Source organism: Rhinatrema bivittatum, chromosome 2, assembly GCF_901001135.1.
Source record: "Rhinatrema bivittatum chromosome 2, aRhiBiv1.1, whole genome shotgun sequence".
Taxonomy (NCBI): Eukaryota; Metazoa; Chordata; class Amphibia; order Gymnophiona; family Rhinatrematidae; genus Rhinatrema; species Rhinatrema bivittatum.
This window is the reverse complement of record NC_042616.1, coordinates 223,568,007-223,584,956: the sequence shown is the minus strand read 5'-3', so window position 1 is coordinate 223,584,956 and position 16,950 is coordinate 223,568,007. Positions and strand designations below refer to the sequence as shown.

At 40.1% G+C, this 16,950-nt stretch overlaps 1 protein-coding gene across 4 annotated transcripts in view; it reads left to right on the top strand.

Annotated features, from left to right (window-relative positions):
- Window positions 1-16,950, top strand: part of ANKRD28 (ankyrin repeat domain 28) — an 805,300-nt gene that overhangs the window by 435,013 nt on the left and 353,337 nt on the right. For all 4 annotated transcript variants that reach the window (XM_029589217.1, XM_029589218.1, XM_029589216.1 and 1 more), the window contains 2 exons: window positions 4,035-4,103; window positions 4,416-4,556. In XM_029589217.1, coding sequence (XP_029445077.1) covers window positions 4,035-4,103; window positions 4,416-4,556 — 210 coding nt within the window. The remainder of the gene's footprint in view (window positions 1-4,034; window positions 4,104-4,415; window positions 4,557-16,950) is intronic.

Below are 16,950 nucleotides of genomic sequence, written 5' to 3'. Positions count from 1 at the left end.
GCCGTAGAGGCAAAAACTCACGGTAAAAACTTTAAAAAATATATCCGAAGCAGAAAGCCTGTGAGGGAGTCAGTTGGACCGTTAGATGATCGAGGGGTTAAAGGGGCACTTAGAGAAGATAAGGCCATTGCGGAAAGATTAAATGATTTCTTTGCTTCGGTGTTTACTGAAGAGAATGTTGGGGAGGTACCCGTACTGGAGAAGGTTTTCATGGGTAATGATTCAGAGGGACTGAATCAAATCACGGTGAACCTAGAAGATGTGGTAGATCTGATTGACAAACTGAAGAGTAGTAACTCACCTGGACCGGATGGTATACACCCCAGAGTTCTGAAGGAACTAAAAAATGAAATTTCAGACCTATTAGTAAAAATTTGTAACCTATCATTAAAATCATCCATTGTACCTGAAGATTGGAGGATAGCTAATGTAACCCCAATATTTTAAAAGGGCTCATTTTTGTTAGTGGTCACTCAATAGACAACATTGCCACAGCACCTGGTGCTTTTCTCACATTCTTCAGTTTTTTCCTAGTAATTTTTCTGTGCACTTTTATAGAGACTGACTAATGTACATAATTCTGTAAAAGTAATCTGTTACTTTTCGATACAAGTAATCCACAGCCTTTCATCTAAAGGGCTCTAAATCCTGAGATAGTCTACTCAGGTTTTCTTCTTCACACCAATAAACTTGGGGTGAACATAGCCAAGAGCTCTATTTCTTTGGTTAGTGAATTGTGCCCTTTCCCTCACCTAGGAAGACCTGGATCTAGTGGGTCATGTCAAAGCTCACTGTACTGGATCTCTGACTATGCTTGATTTGAAGCAGTGAGATGGGATTTTCTCCACATATTCACAGCGCACCCCTGTTTTGGCAGGGATTCCTTTCAGCTTGGAGAAGAGATGACTGAGGGGGGGGGGGGGATATGATAGAGGTGTTTAAAATCATGAGAGGTCTAGAACGGGTAGATGTGAATTGGTTATTTACTCTTTCGGATAGTAGAAAGACTAGGGAGCACTCCATGAAGTTAGCATGGGGCACATTTAAAACTAATCGGAGAAAGTTCTTTTTTACTCAACGCACAATTAAACTCTGGAATTTGTTGCCAGAGGATGTGGTTAGTGCAGTTAGTTTAGCTGTGTTTAAAAAAGGATTGGATAAGTTCTTGGAGGAGAAGTCCATTACCTGCTATTAAGTTCACCTAGAGAATAGTCACTGCCATTAGCAATGGTAACATGGAATAGACTTAGTTTTTGGGTACTTGCCAGGTTCTTATGGCCTGGATTGGCCACTGTTGGAAGCAGGATGCTGGGCTTGATGGACCCTTGGTCTGACCCAGTATGGCATTTTCTTATGTTCTTATGTTCCTGATGTGGAACTGAATTTTAAACCATCTGTCCTATGGAGTCTCCTGTTATTGGTCAATCTGCCACAAAAAAAAAAAAAAAAAAAAGAAAAACAAATAATGGGAGATTGGCCAGATGTCACCCAAAACAGTAATACCTATGGTACTATTCAGTTTTTTCCCTTTTGTTTGAGACAGCCTGTAGCTTGGGAGTTCCCCATATGTGAGCATTGCAATCCTGCTTGTCCTCCAAGAAAGTGGAGTTACTTGTTAGTTCTTCAGTGGCCAGCAGGATGTCAGTCCTTGCAACATCTTTCCCACCTCCTCTTGATGTTGGCGTCTCCAAGAATTAGCTTTTTTTGTTTAACTTTTTATTTAAAGTAAAGCAGCATATAACAAAAAATACAGGTAATATAGTTCAACTAGAACATCTCCATAAACATAGATAAGTCAAAAGAAACAAATGAGCATTTGGCAGCAAAGTATTTGAAATCATTCTTGCAAATAATTTCAATATATCCCGCATCTCTTTAGATTTAGACCAAACATGACCAGTGCACCTAAGTTGCATGCAATGTTCAATAAGGTGACATGCATCTGTGTGTGCATTAATTTTTCAGTTAAGGCTATATCATTAAACTGTTTCATCCAGTGTACAAGAAGAGGTGGTGACTTCCTCAAAATTGCAATAAACTGGCAGTGTATACCATCTGATCGCGCAATGAATGCTTCTCCTTGCTCACTGTAAAGTACCTATAGTGTCTTAGCTAGCACATACTTGCTGTTAAACTCACATCTACTTTCAGGATTCTTTTGATCTCTACCTATACCACTTTCCAGATTGTTTGCACATGAGAATATGGCCATCATATATGCATGTAATGAGTGCATATATATGCATATATACACTCATTCACAGCAACATATTATTATCCATCACAACTGTATCATATATATCCATTTTTTGCTATACATCTATATATATACAATTTTATAATACATATTTATTAATTGATACAGTTGGCTGAAATGTAAATATTCTTTGTTCAGTTTCCTCCCCCTTCCAGATCCTAGTTAATCTTCCTTGTTTTTTTGTAACTTTCTCACATCCATAATATTGTTATAATATTTTAAGTTTCTTACTGTATTTGAAGTTGAATTGGGAATGTTGATTACTAAGTTACTCTCTTCCTTTACACACATTGGGGCGGATTTTCAGAGCCCTGCTCGCCGGTGAGCCTATTTTACATAGGCCTACTGGCGCGCGCAGAGCCCCGGGACTCGCGTAAGTCCCGGGGTTCTCCGAGGGGGGCGTGTCGGGGGGCGGGCCCGGTCGTCGTGGCGTTTAGGGGGCGTGTTGGCAGCGTTTTGGGGGTGGGTACGGGGGCATGGCTACGGCCCGGTGCGGTCCGGGGGTGTGGCCACACCCTCCGTACCCGCCCCCAGGTCGCGTCCCGGCGCGCAAGAGGCCCGCTGGCGCGCGGGGATTTACGCCTCCCAGAGGGAGGCGTAAATCCCCCGACAAAGGTAAGGGGGGGGGGGCTTAGACAGGGCCGGGTGGGTGGGTTAGGTAGGGGAAGGTGAGGGGAGGGCAAAAGGAAGTTCCCTCCGAGGCCGCTCCGATTTCGGAGCGGCCTCGGAGGGAACGGGGGTAGGCTGCGTGGCTCGGCGCGCGCCGGCTATACAAAATCAATAGCCTTGCGCGCGCCGATCCAGGTTTTTAGCAGATACGCGCGGCTCCGCGCGTATCTACTAAAATCCAGCTTACTTTTGCTTGCGCCTGATGCGCCAGCAAAAGTAGGCCAATTCGCGCTATTTGAAAATCTACCCCATTGTTAATTGTAAACCGGGTTGATGTGGTTCCAGTCATGAAATTCGGTATAATAAAAATAATAAATAAATAAATAAATAAATGTAAGTTCTAACCCGACTGCAACCTCGCTAGTAAAAAGGTGAGGAAAAAGGAAAAAATTTACATAATTTGTGGGGTATCATTAAGCCCTGTTGAAAAGCTTGTACATTAATTCAACTCTGTGACTGCAAAGGGGAAATCATATGCGATCTCCTCCATATCACATTCCATACTTTCCAATCAAGCTTCAGCTCAAGATCTCTCTTCCATTTCTCCACCAGTGGTAACAGACACTCCCCAACAGCCTGCATAGCCTTGTACATAACCGATACTACTTTCCTAGTGATGTGATATCATACATAAGTATTTCCTCAATAGCAGAGGGTTTTCTTCCTTCCCACATTAATCTATCGAGCTTTAATGCCTCATGAATTTTAGCATAGATTGGAAAAGACAAGAATATGATGGCAAAATCAGCCTGTAGTGATTCAAAGGGAATCCACCCAATTTTTATCCCATAATTGCCCCATGTATCTAAGATCTATATCCACCAACCCTGTATCTCCTCATTAAAGGTATGAATGGACAAGCTTGAGTTGTGACTTAATAAAGATGCTGATGATAAAACACCCTTTGGGATTTGGAAAAATAGGCTTTGGATATATCAGTATAGAATTTCATATGTTTATACCTTTAGTTAGATTTTCTTGTAAAGGTGATCAACGGCAAGGCAGTATTTGCATATTCCATGTGGTCTATTCCCAGAGCTTTGTAAAGGAAAGCATATTGTTTTTCCCAACGCATATAATCAATCCATTTATATAATTTTCTTTCTAGGAACTTGGAATGTCTAAACCTCTTACTGAACACTGGTGCAGATTTCAATAAAAAGGACAAATTTGGAAGGTAAGATATATTTTATTCTTCATGGCTGTAACTTTCAACTGCTGTTTGCATATCTCTCACTGGAACCTGAGCTTTTATAAAAAAAAGATTTTATTGAAAATTCATAAAATGTTTTCTAAATTGACTTTGTATTCTTGCTGTAAAGATCAGATTATATTGCTATAGAAATCTGTCTCATAAGTAGAAACAAAAAGTATTCTGTTTTCTGCATATAATTTGATTTATGAAAGATCAATTTGTAATAATGTGGCATTTAATTTGTGTCCCGTTACAATGTAAGAGCTGTTTTCTGTTTTTGACAACACAATATAGAACTCCACTGCACTATGCTGCTGCCAATTGTAATTATCAGTGCCTGTTTGCCCTCGTGGGATCTGGGGCTAGTGTAAATGACCTTGATGAGAGAGGCTGTTCACCCTTGCATTATGCAGCTGCATCAGACACAGATGGCAAGTAAGTCAAATGCGTTTTTCACATACTTGATATTTAAATTAAATATGTTTTTCTTCTATAGCATAGTTTAGATGAGTGTGCTGGGTTTTTTTTTTATATCTTTTCCTGGGGTACTTCACAAAAAAAAAAAACCCAGCAAAAAGTAAAGAAGTATTTCGCCATTACAGTGATATGTGAGTATAGAGGAATTATCTTACCTGTTAATTTTCTTTTCCTTTAATCCTGCTGCCCCAGTCCAGACATGTGGATTATCACCTCCTCCTAACAGATGAAGACAAAGGACACATCTTTGTCTATAACATCAAGACCAGTACTTAGGGTGGTGCAACTCAGTGAAAGGTCAGTAACCTTATGTCAAAACAATGGAAGTAAATACTTCTAAAACCAATCCCTATCAACTTTTAATAATGTCAAACAATATAGGAGAATCCTTCAAAAAGGCCTTCTTCCATCAGGAATAGAATGGAAGAAGAAAATAAGAGAAGAAAAGGAATTGGAGATAGTACTTGGGCTCTTTGCCCCCCTCCTATAAAAAAGCGAGGAAACATTTTGCAATTTGAGACTTTAAACATATAGAAAAACACAGCCACTGACTTTCCAGTGGATTCTGCACTGGTGTAACAGGATTAAAGGAAAGGAAAAGAAATAGGTAAGACTACATTTCTCCTTCCTTCGCATACTGTTACATCAGTCCAGACGTGGGAATTACCCAAAACCCAGTTAACATGGATGAGAAGCAGAAAGGGCTACCTTTAACATGCTTGCTCCAATGACTGCATCTGCCCTAGCTTGAATGTTTCATGAAAGAATGTAAAGACCAAGTAGCTGCCTTACAAATATCCTCTGGACTAACTGCAGAAACTTTAGTCTATGAAGAAGCCTGAGATTTTGTTGAATGAGCGTGCAGAGTTTCCTGAATTTGGCAACTTTTCAATAAGTATGCAGAAGAGATTGCTTCTTTGATCCACTGAGACAAAGATGCTTTCAAAATTGCTTTTCCCTTATGATTCCCTGTCAGATTGCCTCTAGGGGATAGTTACCTTAAGATATCTAAGGAGAACTCAACAACTGTAGATAAGCTGAAGAAACCCTTTTGCCCCAAGAAAATCCTCCTTCGCAAAGCATGAAAGAGTTATCTGATTCAAATGAAAAGGTGAAACAGCTTTAGGCAAAAAAGAAAGTGGGCAAAATGATACTGAATCTGCAGAAAAAAAAACAAGGATCTCTGCCAGATAATACAATTCTTATACATTTCTGGTTAAATAAATCACAACCAGAAACTGCTTTAAGGGGAAAATTCAAAGAGGTATATTTAAGCAGCTCAAAAGGAGAACCCACCAAAACACTGAGCACCAAATTAAGATTTTTAATTAAATTTAATTAGAATTAAGTTTCTTAATCCAAAGGTTCAGGCGATGTGATATACTCCAATGAATGTCGGTATATAAAAACAATAAAATAAATAAACATACATATTATTTAAAACATAAAACACATCAAACAAAATTTCAAATCAATAAATAAATAACAGTACAAAATGAGCATATTGGGGATCCAGCATCCTGAAGGTAGGACAAATATGCTTCATCCCATGGAGAAAGCAAGACATGTGAATGATAGGCCACAGAGAACACTCAGATTAGACCTCTATAGTAAGTGGAGTCAGAGGAGTAGCCTAGTGGTTAGAGCCAAAGCTATGAACTAAGGAAACCAGGGTTCAAATTCCACTACCGCTCCTTGTGACCTTAGACAAGTCACTGTACCCTCCATTGCAGGTACAAACTTAGATTGTAAAACCTTTGGGGATAGGGAAATGCCTACGTACCTGAATGTAATCGCTTTGAAGGGTCAAAAAGCAGAATATCAATCAATTAAGTGATCCCTGCCGTCTGAACCATCAGGAAATTAAGGGCTAGACCTTTTTGCAGGCCTCTCTACAAAAAGGAATATCTGCCTTCCAAGATGACATTACCAATTCCTTGCAACATACCTCAGAGATGTTGCACCTGGACATGTGCCGGCAAAGTCGACATTCTCAGACTTCATCAAACTGGAAATCATTGTTGAATAACCTTCCTATGCAAAAGCCATCTTTCAAGGGCCAAGCTGTAAGACAGAATTCTGTCATCTATTACTAACAGCCACTGACATAAGAGATCTCAAATGCATTGAAATCGAAGTGAGTTACTGATCATCAGCCTCACCAGATACACATACCATGGTCTCTCTTACCTGTCTGGAGCCATAAGAATTACTAAGGACCAATGGTCTTCTATTCTCCTTATTCTCCTGTCTATTAGGGGCCAAGGTGAGACATACAGAATTTTATACTGATGCCTTGATACATCTGGCAATGGATGTATCAAGACATTGATTCTGAAAGACCCCCCACTCTTTTCTTCAGCTGAAGAACCTGTCAGCTTTGGAATTTTTGTAAGTCACTATCAGAGCCATGTGAGGAATGCACAATGGCCCACTACTATCTGCAAGGCCTGCCGGCTGAACTCCCTCTCTCCAGGATCCAAGATGTTTCTCCTGAGAAGGTTGGCTTGAACCTTTTCTACTCCTGAAATATCAGTCGCTAACAGATGGAGAGTATATTACATTCTACCCATATAAACAGAAGCTCGCCTCCTAAGCTACCATTATACTCAAAGTGCCTACCCTACCTGTTAACATAGGATACTGCCATAGCATTGTCCAAAAGCATCCAAACCGCTGCCCTCCCCCCCCAAAGGCAGAAATTGTAACAGAGCTAACCTGATGTCCCTGGTCTCCAACCTGTTCATGGACTCTTCTCCTTTGAGTACAGGTATTGGGCCACTTGACCGCAACAGTGGGCTTCTTAGTCCATGAGTCTCATGTCAGTCATGCCTAGAATTCAACTGGGAAGCTCCAGATTCATCTCTTTGATATATTCACAGGAGTAGCCCACTGTCTTTGGCACTCCCTGATGGAAGGCTGAAAGAACAGACTGATATGATAATCTTGAGACCGTATGGTTCACCTTGCTAGCAGAGATGTTTATAAATGTTGCATGTATACCCCAGCCCAAGGAATCAACTCTAGCATAGTTGCTAACGAACCCAGAAGCTGAAGATAGTCCCACAAGCTGAATGATCTGTAAGCATAGAAGGCCTGCACCTGGGATAACAACTTGACTATCCTGTTCTGAATCAAAAAGACTCTGTCCATCTTGGTATCAAACTGAGCTCCTAGGTACTCCAGCAACTGGGAAGGGCAAACATTGCTCTTTGAATAATTCACTATCCTTTTCAGTCTTTCCAGAATCTGAGCAACTATGGCCTAGGCCACTTGGCCCTACTGAAATGTCTTGGTCCTAATGAGTCAAGTGTCCAGGTATGGATGAACCTAGATACCTTCTCTATGCAAGAAGACTCCCATAATCACCATCACCTTTGAAAGGGTCTAGGATTATGTGGCAAATCTTAACAGCAAGGCTCTGAACTGAAAATGCATGACCAGTATGCAAAACCGAAATAACTTCTGATACTTTTCCCTCAAGGGAATATGAAAATACACCTCTGAGAAATCCTGAGCAGCAAGAAACTCTTCCTGTCTGATCACCCTAATGACAGAGTGAATAATCTGCATTTGAAAACGCAAAACCTGCAGACACATGTTGAACCCTTTAAGGTCCAGATTCAGCCGTAATCCTGGCATCATGAAATATTACCCCAACTTTTGGGCAGTACCGGGATGACTGCTTCCAACCACTAGAGCCTGTCCAAACTAGCTTTCATTGCTCTTGGACTTTGACCCACAGTTGTCAGAGAGGGGAAAAGTGAACTCCAAGGGATATCCATCCTGAGCAATCTCAAGAAACCAAAGGTCTGAAGTGATGCAGGACCACTATTGGGCAAACTGGAGCAGGTCATCGTCCATCGGAATTAACCCAGGAGGGGCCTGCTGAATCTCACTAGATCACTCTGGAAGACGTGGAGGCCCTAATAAATGTCAAACCTAAGTCTTCTCACTTGAACCAGGGTCTGCTAGGTCTTGGGTGGTGTCTTGTGCTCAGAGCCACAGAATGGTTCAGAGAAAGCCAACCTTATACTAAAGTTAGCCTTCTATTTAGCCCCACCCCTGAGGATCTGGATTGGTTATCAAGGGATTCAAAAGCAGTGCTGGGACACCTGAGGGTTGTTCCTAGTATTTAGACAGCATGGAGGTGAAAAGAAATTGTGGAATCCCAGAGGAGACCCATGAGTCCTTTCCTTGGATGTGGATTAATGTTATATTGTGCTAAAGTCTGGAAGCCTGTACCTTTGTTTGTAACCAGAAGTCTTGTCTGCTTTTGTGCTGTTAACTGAGAAAATCTACAGTGAAAAGACCTGGAATGAATTCATGGACTGAAAGGAAGCCTTACCCTAATTGTGAAGTACCTCTTAAGTTTTACCTGCATTTAATAAGTCATGAACTGTTTTGCTATGTTTCTAATTAAGAAACTATTGCAACATTAATCCTATGTGCATATGCTGCAGAGGTCTTCAGGCTCACACTCGCCCCCTGAAAGGGCTGATTCTTTCCTCAAAACTTACTTGACTGAGCCGCAGACTGTCTTCATGGGCAATATCTTCTGGCCTCCCTAAAATAGCACTGGTCCCTTTTACCTTGGCAGGCTATACAGGATTTATTTTCTTGATTTTTCTCCAACATGCAGGAAGGGGATCACCAGAGAGGAAACTGGTAGTGTACATTACAGGGAAGTTCTTTTTGATGGGAACAGCCACCGTTTTGGATGTTCCTGGTTGCCTGCCTGAGCCCTGAGCTGAGGGAGCTTGTCCATGAGCATTGGGCCCACCAATCCTGCTCCCTGAAGGGGAGATAGGATTGGAGGCTGCAGGATCTTCTGGTATTTTTCCTCAGGATAGGTTCTCAGCAGAGAAGTTAAGGACAATGCAGCAAATGTTTTGAGTCATGCAGAGACCTGGTGGGGAGAAAGGCTGTCAATAACCCCGTGCCCTCTGCAATGGCAGACCCTCTCTACCATGCTCCGGCTCTCTTCCCAAGCATAATGGCACAGTACCAAACAGCTTTTAACCCCTCCATCACAGCCCCCAGGCAATTGCCAGTTTCTACCTGTACTTTGCACTGGAGCCACACACACCACTACCACTACCACCTGAACTATCAGAGAATCGGCTAGCAGTTCCACCTCTCAATCCTAATCCAAGTGCTGCTTGAAACACAAAATAACATTGACTGATTGTTCCTTCCAATCTTCTTCTTATTTCCCCTCAAAAACACAGCTTTACTCAAGGCTGCTCAGGGAGAAGCAGAGAGACCTAGACAGAGATACCATCATGGCGGGGAGGAAGAGGGAAACAGGAGGGGGAAACAAAAAGAAAACAGGGTAAGAGGGAGAGAGAAGACGCAAGAGAAGGTGCTGACAACTCAACCAAGCGTAGACAAACGACCATTATGAAAGCCCAAATTTTGCTGCACCAGACCAGTGTTATCCTACCATCTGCTGAAGTCATAGATTATTGGTCTTTGACTGAGTTGTACCACCTTAAATACTGGTGATGTCACAGAAAAGGTTTGTCCTATATCTCAATCTGCTAGTCGAATGTGGTAACTCATGTATCTAGACTGGTGTAGCAAGATGCAAAGGAATGGAATCATGGCAAGCTGAAAACTTGAGGTTCCAGATACGCAAGTTTGAAAAGGTAGGTTTCTAGTCTGTACCAGAAAATGGATAGTAAAGTAGGGATTTTGAGCATCAAATGGCAGTCTTAAGAATGGGGAAGGCTCAGTAATGAGTTCCTGTGTAGTGTGAGGAGTTAAAATGAAGAATACTTGATCAAGAACAAAGCGAGCAAGATACAGAATAATAGTGAATGGGGAGCCAAGCCACAATACATTATGCAAATGTGAAAGAATTCATGCAAAGTTCTGTGTTTGGAGCACTTTATCCACTGAACATGGGACACACCTATGAAATAAAACCAATTTCTTCATCAGTTAAGTTGATAGAATTAGTTTTTGTGTTATAAAGCTGTAGCAACTGAAAAATGTATCATATCATTTGTTCTTCTGGTGAAAATATATTATGGTCGATATTCAGAATTTTTGTTTGACTAAATTTGGGAGTTAATCAGACAAACATTGCTGTTTGAAATTTCACACACCTTGCCCTCATTGATTGGCTAAATTTTATGTGGGCAAATTGTAGCCCGGACAAAATAAAGGCAGTGCTGGGGAAATTCCCACAATATAGTTAAACTTTGACTCATCATTGCTTCTCAGTGGAAGGGAGTGGACAGTGGAGTGCCTCAGGGATCTGTATTGGGACCCTTACTGTTCAATATATTTATAAATGATCTGGAAAGAAATACGACGAGTGAGATAATCAAATTTGCAGATTACACAAAATTGTTCAGAGTAGTTAAATCACAAGCAGATTGTGATAAATTGCAGGAAGACCTTGTGAGACTGGAAAATTGGGCATCCAAATGGCAGATGAAATTTAATGTGGATAAGTGCAAGGTGATGCATATAGAGAAAAATAACCCATGCTATAATTACACGATGTTGGGTTCCATATTAGGTGCTACAACCCAAGAAAGAGATCTAGGTGTCATAGTGGATAACACATTGAAATCGTCGGTTCAGTGTGCTGCGGCAGTCAAAAAAGCAAACAGAATGTTGGGAATTATTAGAAAAGGAATGATGAATAAAACGGAAAATGTCATAATGCCTCTGTATCGCTCCATGGTGAGACCGCACCTTGAATACTGTGTACAATTCTGGTCACCGCATCTCAAAAAAGATATAATTGCGATGGAGAAGGTACAGAGAAGGGCTACCAAAATGATAAGGGGAATGGAACAACTCCCCTATGAGGAAAGACTAAAGAGGTTAGGACTTTTCAGCTTGGAGAAGAGATGACTGAGGGGGGGATATGATAGAGGTGTTTAAAATCATGAGAGGTCTAGAACGGGTAGATGTGAATCGGTTATTTACTCTTTCGGATAGTAGAAAGACTAGGGGACACTCCATGAAGTTAGCATGGGGCACATTTAAAACTAATCGGAGAAAGTTCTTTTTTACTCAACACACAATTAAACTCTGGAATTTGTTGCCAGAGAATGTGGTTCGTGCAGTTAGTATAGCTGTGTTTAAAAAAGGATTGGATAAGTTCTTGGAGGAGAAGTCCATTACCTGCTATTAAGTTCACTTAGAGAATAGCCACTGCCATTAGCAATGGTTACATGGAATAGACTTAGTTTTTGGGTACTTGCCAGGTTCTTATGGCCTGGATTGGCCACTGTTGGAAACAGGATGCTGGGCTTGATGGACCCTTGGTCTGACCCAGTATGGCATTTTCTTATGTTCTTATATGGTGCTGGCCAGCCAGGGTTGGCCAAATGGGCCTAAAGTTTACCAGGCAACTTTGTCCAATTAACTTTAGACTGGATATAGTGAATTGGACAAATCTGTCCAATGAGGTTTAAATCTGTCCAATTAATTTAAACCTCATGCAGCCTACTATGTTTACAATTATATTTTCAACATATGTAAAAGAGCTGTTTAACTAGAGTTTCTGCTCTCACTTGGTATACAATGCAGTAATTTTTTTTTTTAAACATATTTTAAACAAAGCCGGCCCCCTTTTATGGAACTCCATCCCACCAGACCTCAGACAAGAACCCAGCCTCCCAATCTTCAGGAAAAGACTTAAGACCTGGCTGTTCAAAAAAGCATTCCCGGACACTGATTAACCCTTGCAGCCTGTTGAACTACCTCCCATTGTAAAAATGTTAATTTAATGTAAATATCTTTATCTAATGTTATCCTCTCCCTTTCTTCTCTACTCCCAGTTCTAGTACCTTGTTATTTGTAACTGCTTCCTCCTCACTAATAGGTTACTCATTTGTTCTTTGTACACCCCTGTTCTATGTAAACCGGCATGATGTGATTGTATCATGAATGCCGGTATATAAAAATTTTAAATAAATAAATATATATATATATATATATATATATATATATATATATATATATATATATATATATATATATATATATATATATATATATATATATATATAATTTATCTTAAAATAATTTTATATTTTAGCCATTAAGGTATATAAAGTATCTTTTCTACACTTGAAATAGTATTCAGTAGGTCATTGTGGAGAAATGGCAAATTATTGAAAGCATCATAAAAAAAATACTGAATGCTGTTGAGGTATTGCCCATACCTGTTTGAAGTAGTCTGCATGTTTTTTCAGTAAGTAAAGTCTCAAGGAATATTGAAATGTGGATCTTTCTTGGGTAAGATGTGAATTTTTCCATAGTAAGTGTGTACTAAACAGACTACATTCAGTTTTCTAAAGATTAGAAACAAGGATCTCCAGTATTTGTAAGTTTTAATATCTTTCAATAACAAATCAATAGCAAAAGAAGCTCCCTTCCCCTGGGGTAGACTCTCAACACAGATCAGTACTATATAATTGCCATAGGGTTGCACAGCAAATCTTGTCTCTCAAATCCAAGTTTACTCTGTTGACAAGTAGGATTTTATCAGCCACACAAGTGGGTGACATCATCTTATGGTGCCAAGACAGAAAGCTCACAGAGTTCAAAGTCCTAGAAGGTCTTTCTGCACATATATGGACTTCCCGTGAGTCTCCAACTCTTTCCACCCTATCAAACTGATATGAATTGCTCTGATGTTTTTTCCTGTTTTACATTTTTTTATTCTTTATTTTATCAAGTTTCTTTAGGAAAAAAAATTAATTTAGATGGTAGTACCATTTTCCTTTCCTTTGACATTAGCCATTATTTTTTCCTCCAAAATTGAGTCTGACATCGCCTTAGATTTTCAAGACGGAATTGAAACTGGGCTTCAAAAGATATGCAAGATGCTGACTGACTGCCATGATTGCTGTTTCAGATGTCTGTCCTTTCTCACAATGTGCCATTTGCACTTGCATGTCCCCCAGGGCCAGAAGATTCAAGAACCACACATACCATGAATTTTTAGAATCACTTTACTTCTCCTCCAGAGAAAAGGGGAGGGACCATCACCCAAACTAAAAAAAAAAAAAAAGCAGAGCTTTCTCATGCTTGGAGTCATGATTTTGTGTAAGTGCTGCCTCCCTACTCCCCCTCGCCCAGCAGTAAAGAGGGAGGTAAGTCATGCTCTTCAAAGAAAGGAAGAGAGGTAACAACTATACTCTGTTGAAGATTACTGGTGCAGTGAAGGACAGTAAGGCCACCAAGGCACATGGAGCACAAAGAAGATCAACGCAGAGTTTGATGCTGTAAGCCAGCACATTTAACCAGCATAGTCACAATTTCTCACTAGCGCAAAAATTTTCTCTGTGCTCACTGAGCAGTTTGAAAAGACTAGAAATAACCTAATGATACCGCCACCATAAGAAGAGATGTCTCTACTGAGAATGCCAATTCTAGTCCCAAAATAGGATGATGCCTCACTGGCGATTCTTCCCACTATAACAGATCAACATTCTTTCTAAACAAGATGTGGGAAGACTTTGCAAAGAATTATTTAGCTGATGTATCCAGGTTGCTTCCATCACCTCCATAAGAGGAAGTGACCCCTAGTTTGGACACTGTGGCTTTAAAATTGGATACCCAGTCAACTATTCTACCTTAAGGCAGGGATGAAATTGTTCAAACCCATTCAGAATCAGAAAAGTCTTCTCTTCTCAAGGATAAGACATATCCAGAACTCCCTCTTATTGATTCTCAAAAGGGCTTGGATTACTCTAGTGCATCATTGTCAAGAGGACGAACAATCCATAGGTCTTCCTTCTGATCCCTCCTCTCACCAGCACAGGAATACATCTCCTGAAGACATGGCCTACTCCACCTTAATTTAATTATTTATATTCTGCCTCCTACTCCAATTTAGTAGCTCCAAAGCTGATAACATTCCTTTCAAAAGCAATACAATTTACAGCATAATTTAGTAAATCTAAGGCTAATAGCATTCATCTCTAAAATGAATAAAATCTGCAATACATTAATTCCAATTCCACTTTATTTCTTGATGAATCGCATTTCTTACAAATCAGATGTACATAAAATATATAAAAAAAGAAATTTTACATAAAAATAGTATTAAAAAATTTTAAAACAGATAAAACAAGATAAAAGCGAAATAAACTAGGAAACATTGAAAGGACAAACTAAAATTATAAAATAAACAAATGCATCATGAAACAATGAAAGATTTAAAATATCAACAAGTTTACATAAAACAGTAATTGTAACAGTGGTCATTAGAATATTAAGAGAAGTCAGAGAAGGCCCTGGAGAAAATAAAAGCTTTTAGAGTCTTTCTAAATTTGAAGTAAACATAATTACATAGCACAGATCCTGTCCGCCTGTGCCCACAGACCCTGCAATTTCTGCCCCTTGCATGGGCTACTCTGGTAACAGAAAGCCCATGCTGGAGAATGGGGATGGGCACTCCAGATTCTGCATGCAGGAACCAGACAGACCCTGTGCTGAGTTTAATTCAAGTTCTTGTTGTAAACTTAGAATGGATACAGAAGAAAATGTTGGTAGGATATGGAGGGAGATGTGCATTGGGAGATCAGCAGAGAGGGGAAAATCCAGGCAGGGGCCCAGTAATGATTACTTTGGGGGGGGGGAGAATAGGGAGGATACTCTCCTTAATCTTTCAGTGGATTCAGAGAGAAACATATGAACTTCCCTACCCCCCACACACATCCTCTGAGTTTTGGGGGAATGGGGTATTTTTCCTCTCCCTATGCACTCCTATGCTGTCCTTGATGATTTTTGGGAAGGGCAAAGAATTCCCCTTGCACCTTGCAATGATTTTAGGAGTTCAAGAGACCCCCCCATCTACCCTCCAATGATCTCAGGGGTATGGGGGTACAGGAGGTAGCTAAGGAAATTCCTTTCAAATTACAAGGTAAATCAAAACTTAGAAAAGATACCTTGATCAAGAACATTCATGCTTGTAGGCCAGTCATGGCACTTCCAGTACACAGGCTGCTTTAGAGTGTGTCTGAGACCTCTCTCCATTCTCTTTGTGTCAAGAGGTTGGATCTTAAATACAGAGTTAACCATCTCCTAGTTCAACTTCCACCGTCACTCTTTCGTAAAATCAGGCTTAAAAACTAAGTACTCCAAAACACATTCCAACAAGATGCCAGGATATTGGACAACATGGCAGAAATGGTCTTTCAAGGAGCTATGCTAACTCATCATATGATTATATGCACTCTTGTCTGAAATGATTACAATTGCTAGCAAAAGAACTTCCAATATTTTTATTTATTTATTTATTTAAGTGATTTTATATACCAACAACCGTTTGCACATCGTGCCGGTTTACAAGTAACTTACAACCAATAGATATATAGGCAATGCCTTTACAAAAAACAGTATGCAACATAAACGCAGTAACAGAGCAAGTAACTAAATAACTTGGGGAGGGAGGGATGTGGGTAGTCGAGACAAGGGAGGGGGCAGGGGGAGGGTGAAACAGAGACACATGAGGATAAGATATGTACAGGGAATGGAGGAACAATTGGTATGTACACTGGTTATATACAAAATTGTATAAGCGCGAAAACAACAGTCGTTGAAGTGAGGTTATATGTGAGGTTGTACAAAGTAACATTCTTTATATGCAAAAGGTTAAGTGAGACATTTGTAATTCCTTAGAGGGGTTAGAGGGGGTAGGTGTTGGGTGTATATATATATATAAAAAGAAATGCTTTATTCATGGCATTCTGAAGATAGAAGACTGTTGCAAACATCTAATAAGATCAGCCTATGATACCTATGACACTTCTTCTAGAACTTTGGCAGTAGCCATTGGAGTCAGAAGACTTGTTTGGTTGAGTGCATCCTAGTCTCCATGACAATATTCAGGAGAAGTCTGTAGATGCTCCATGACCAAGAGATAATCTCTTTGGCTGAGAAAATAAAAGTGTTAAGGATCATTGTGCTGCCCTCCTTACCCTTTCAACAGCTACAGTAGAATAACCTTCTACCTCTTGAAAAGTTCAGCCTTAAGTCTATAGAAGGCAGTATTACTAGCCAAGAAGAGGAAACCAACAGTATCCCTATCTACACCCTTGACTGTAAGAGCAACAGCAGCAGCATCATAAACAGTCCACATAAGAGAGGAGGCAACCTAAGTCTCTATAAAAGATGCACGCCAAAGCTAATCCTAATTTTTGACTGCAACTTCAACAAATCTGCCTACCAAGACAAAATTCCAGTGAGGAGGGAAGACTTCTATATTTCAAACAAGCATAATTTTCAATAACCGACCGAATCATCCTAAAAAATTATATTTCAAGGATACTGATTGAATCTCAGATCTGCTTCCCAAAAGAATCCACCCAAAAGT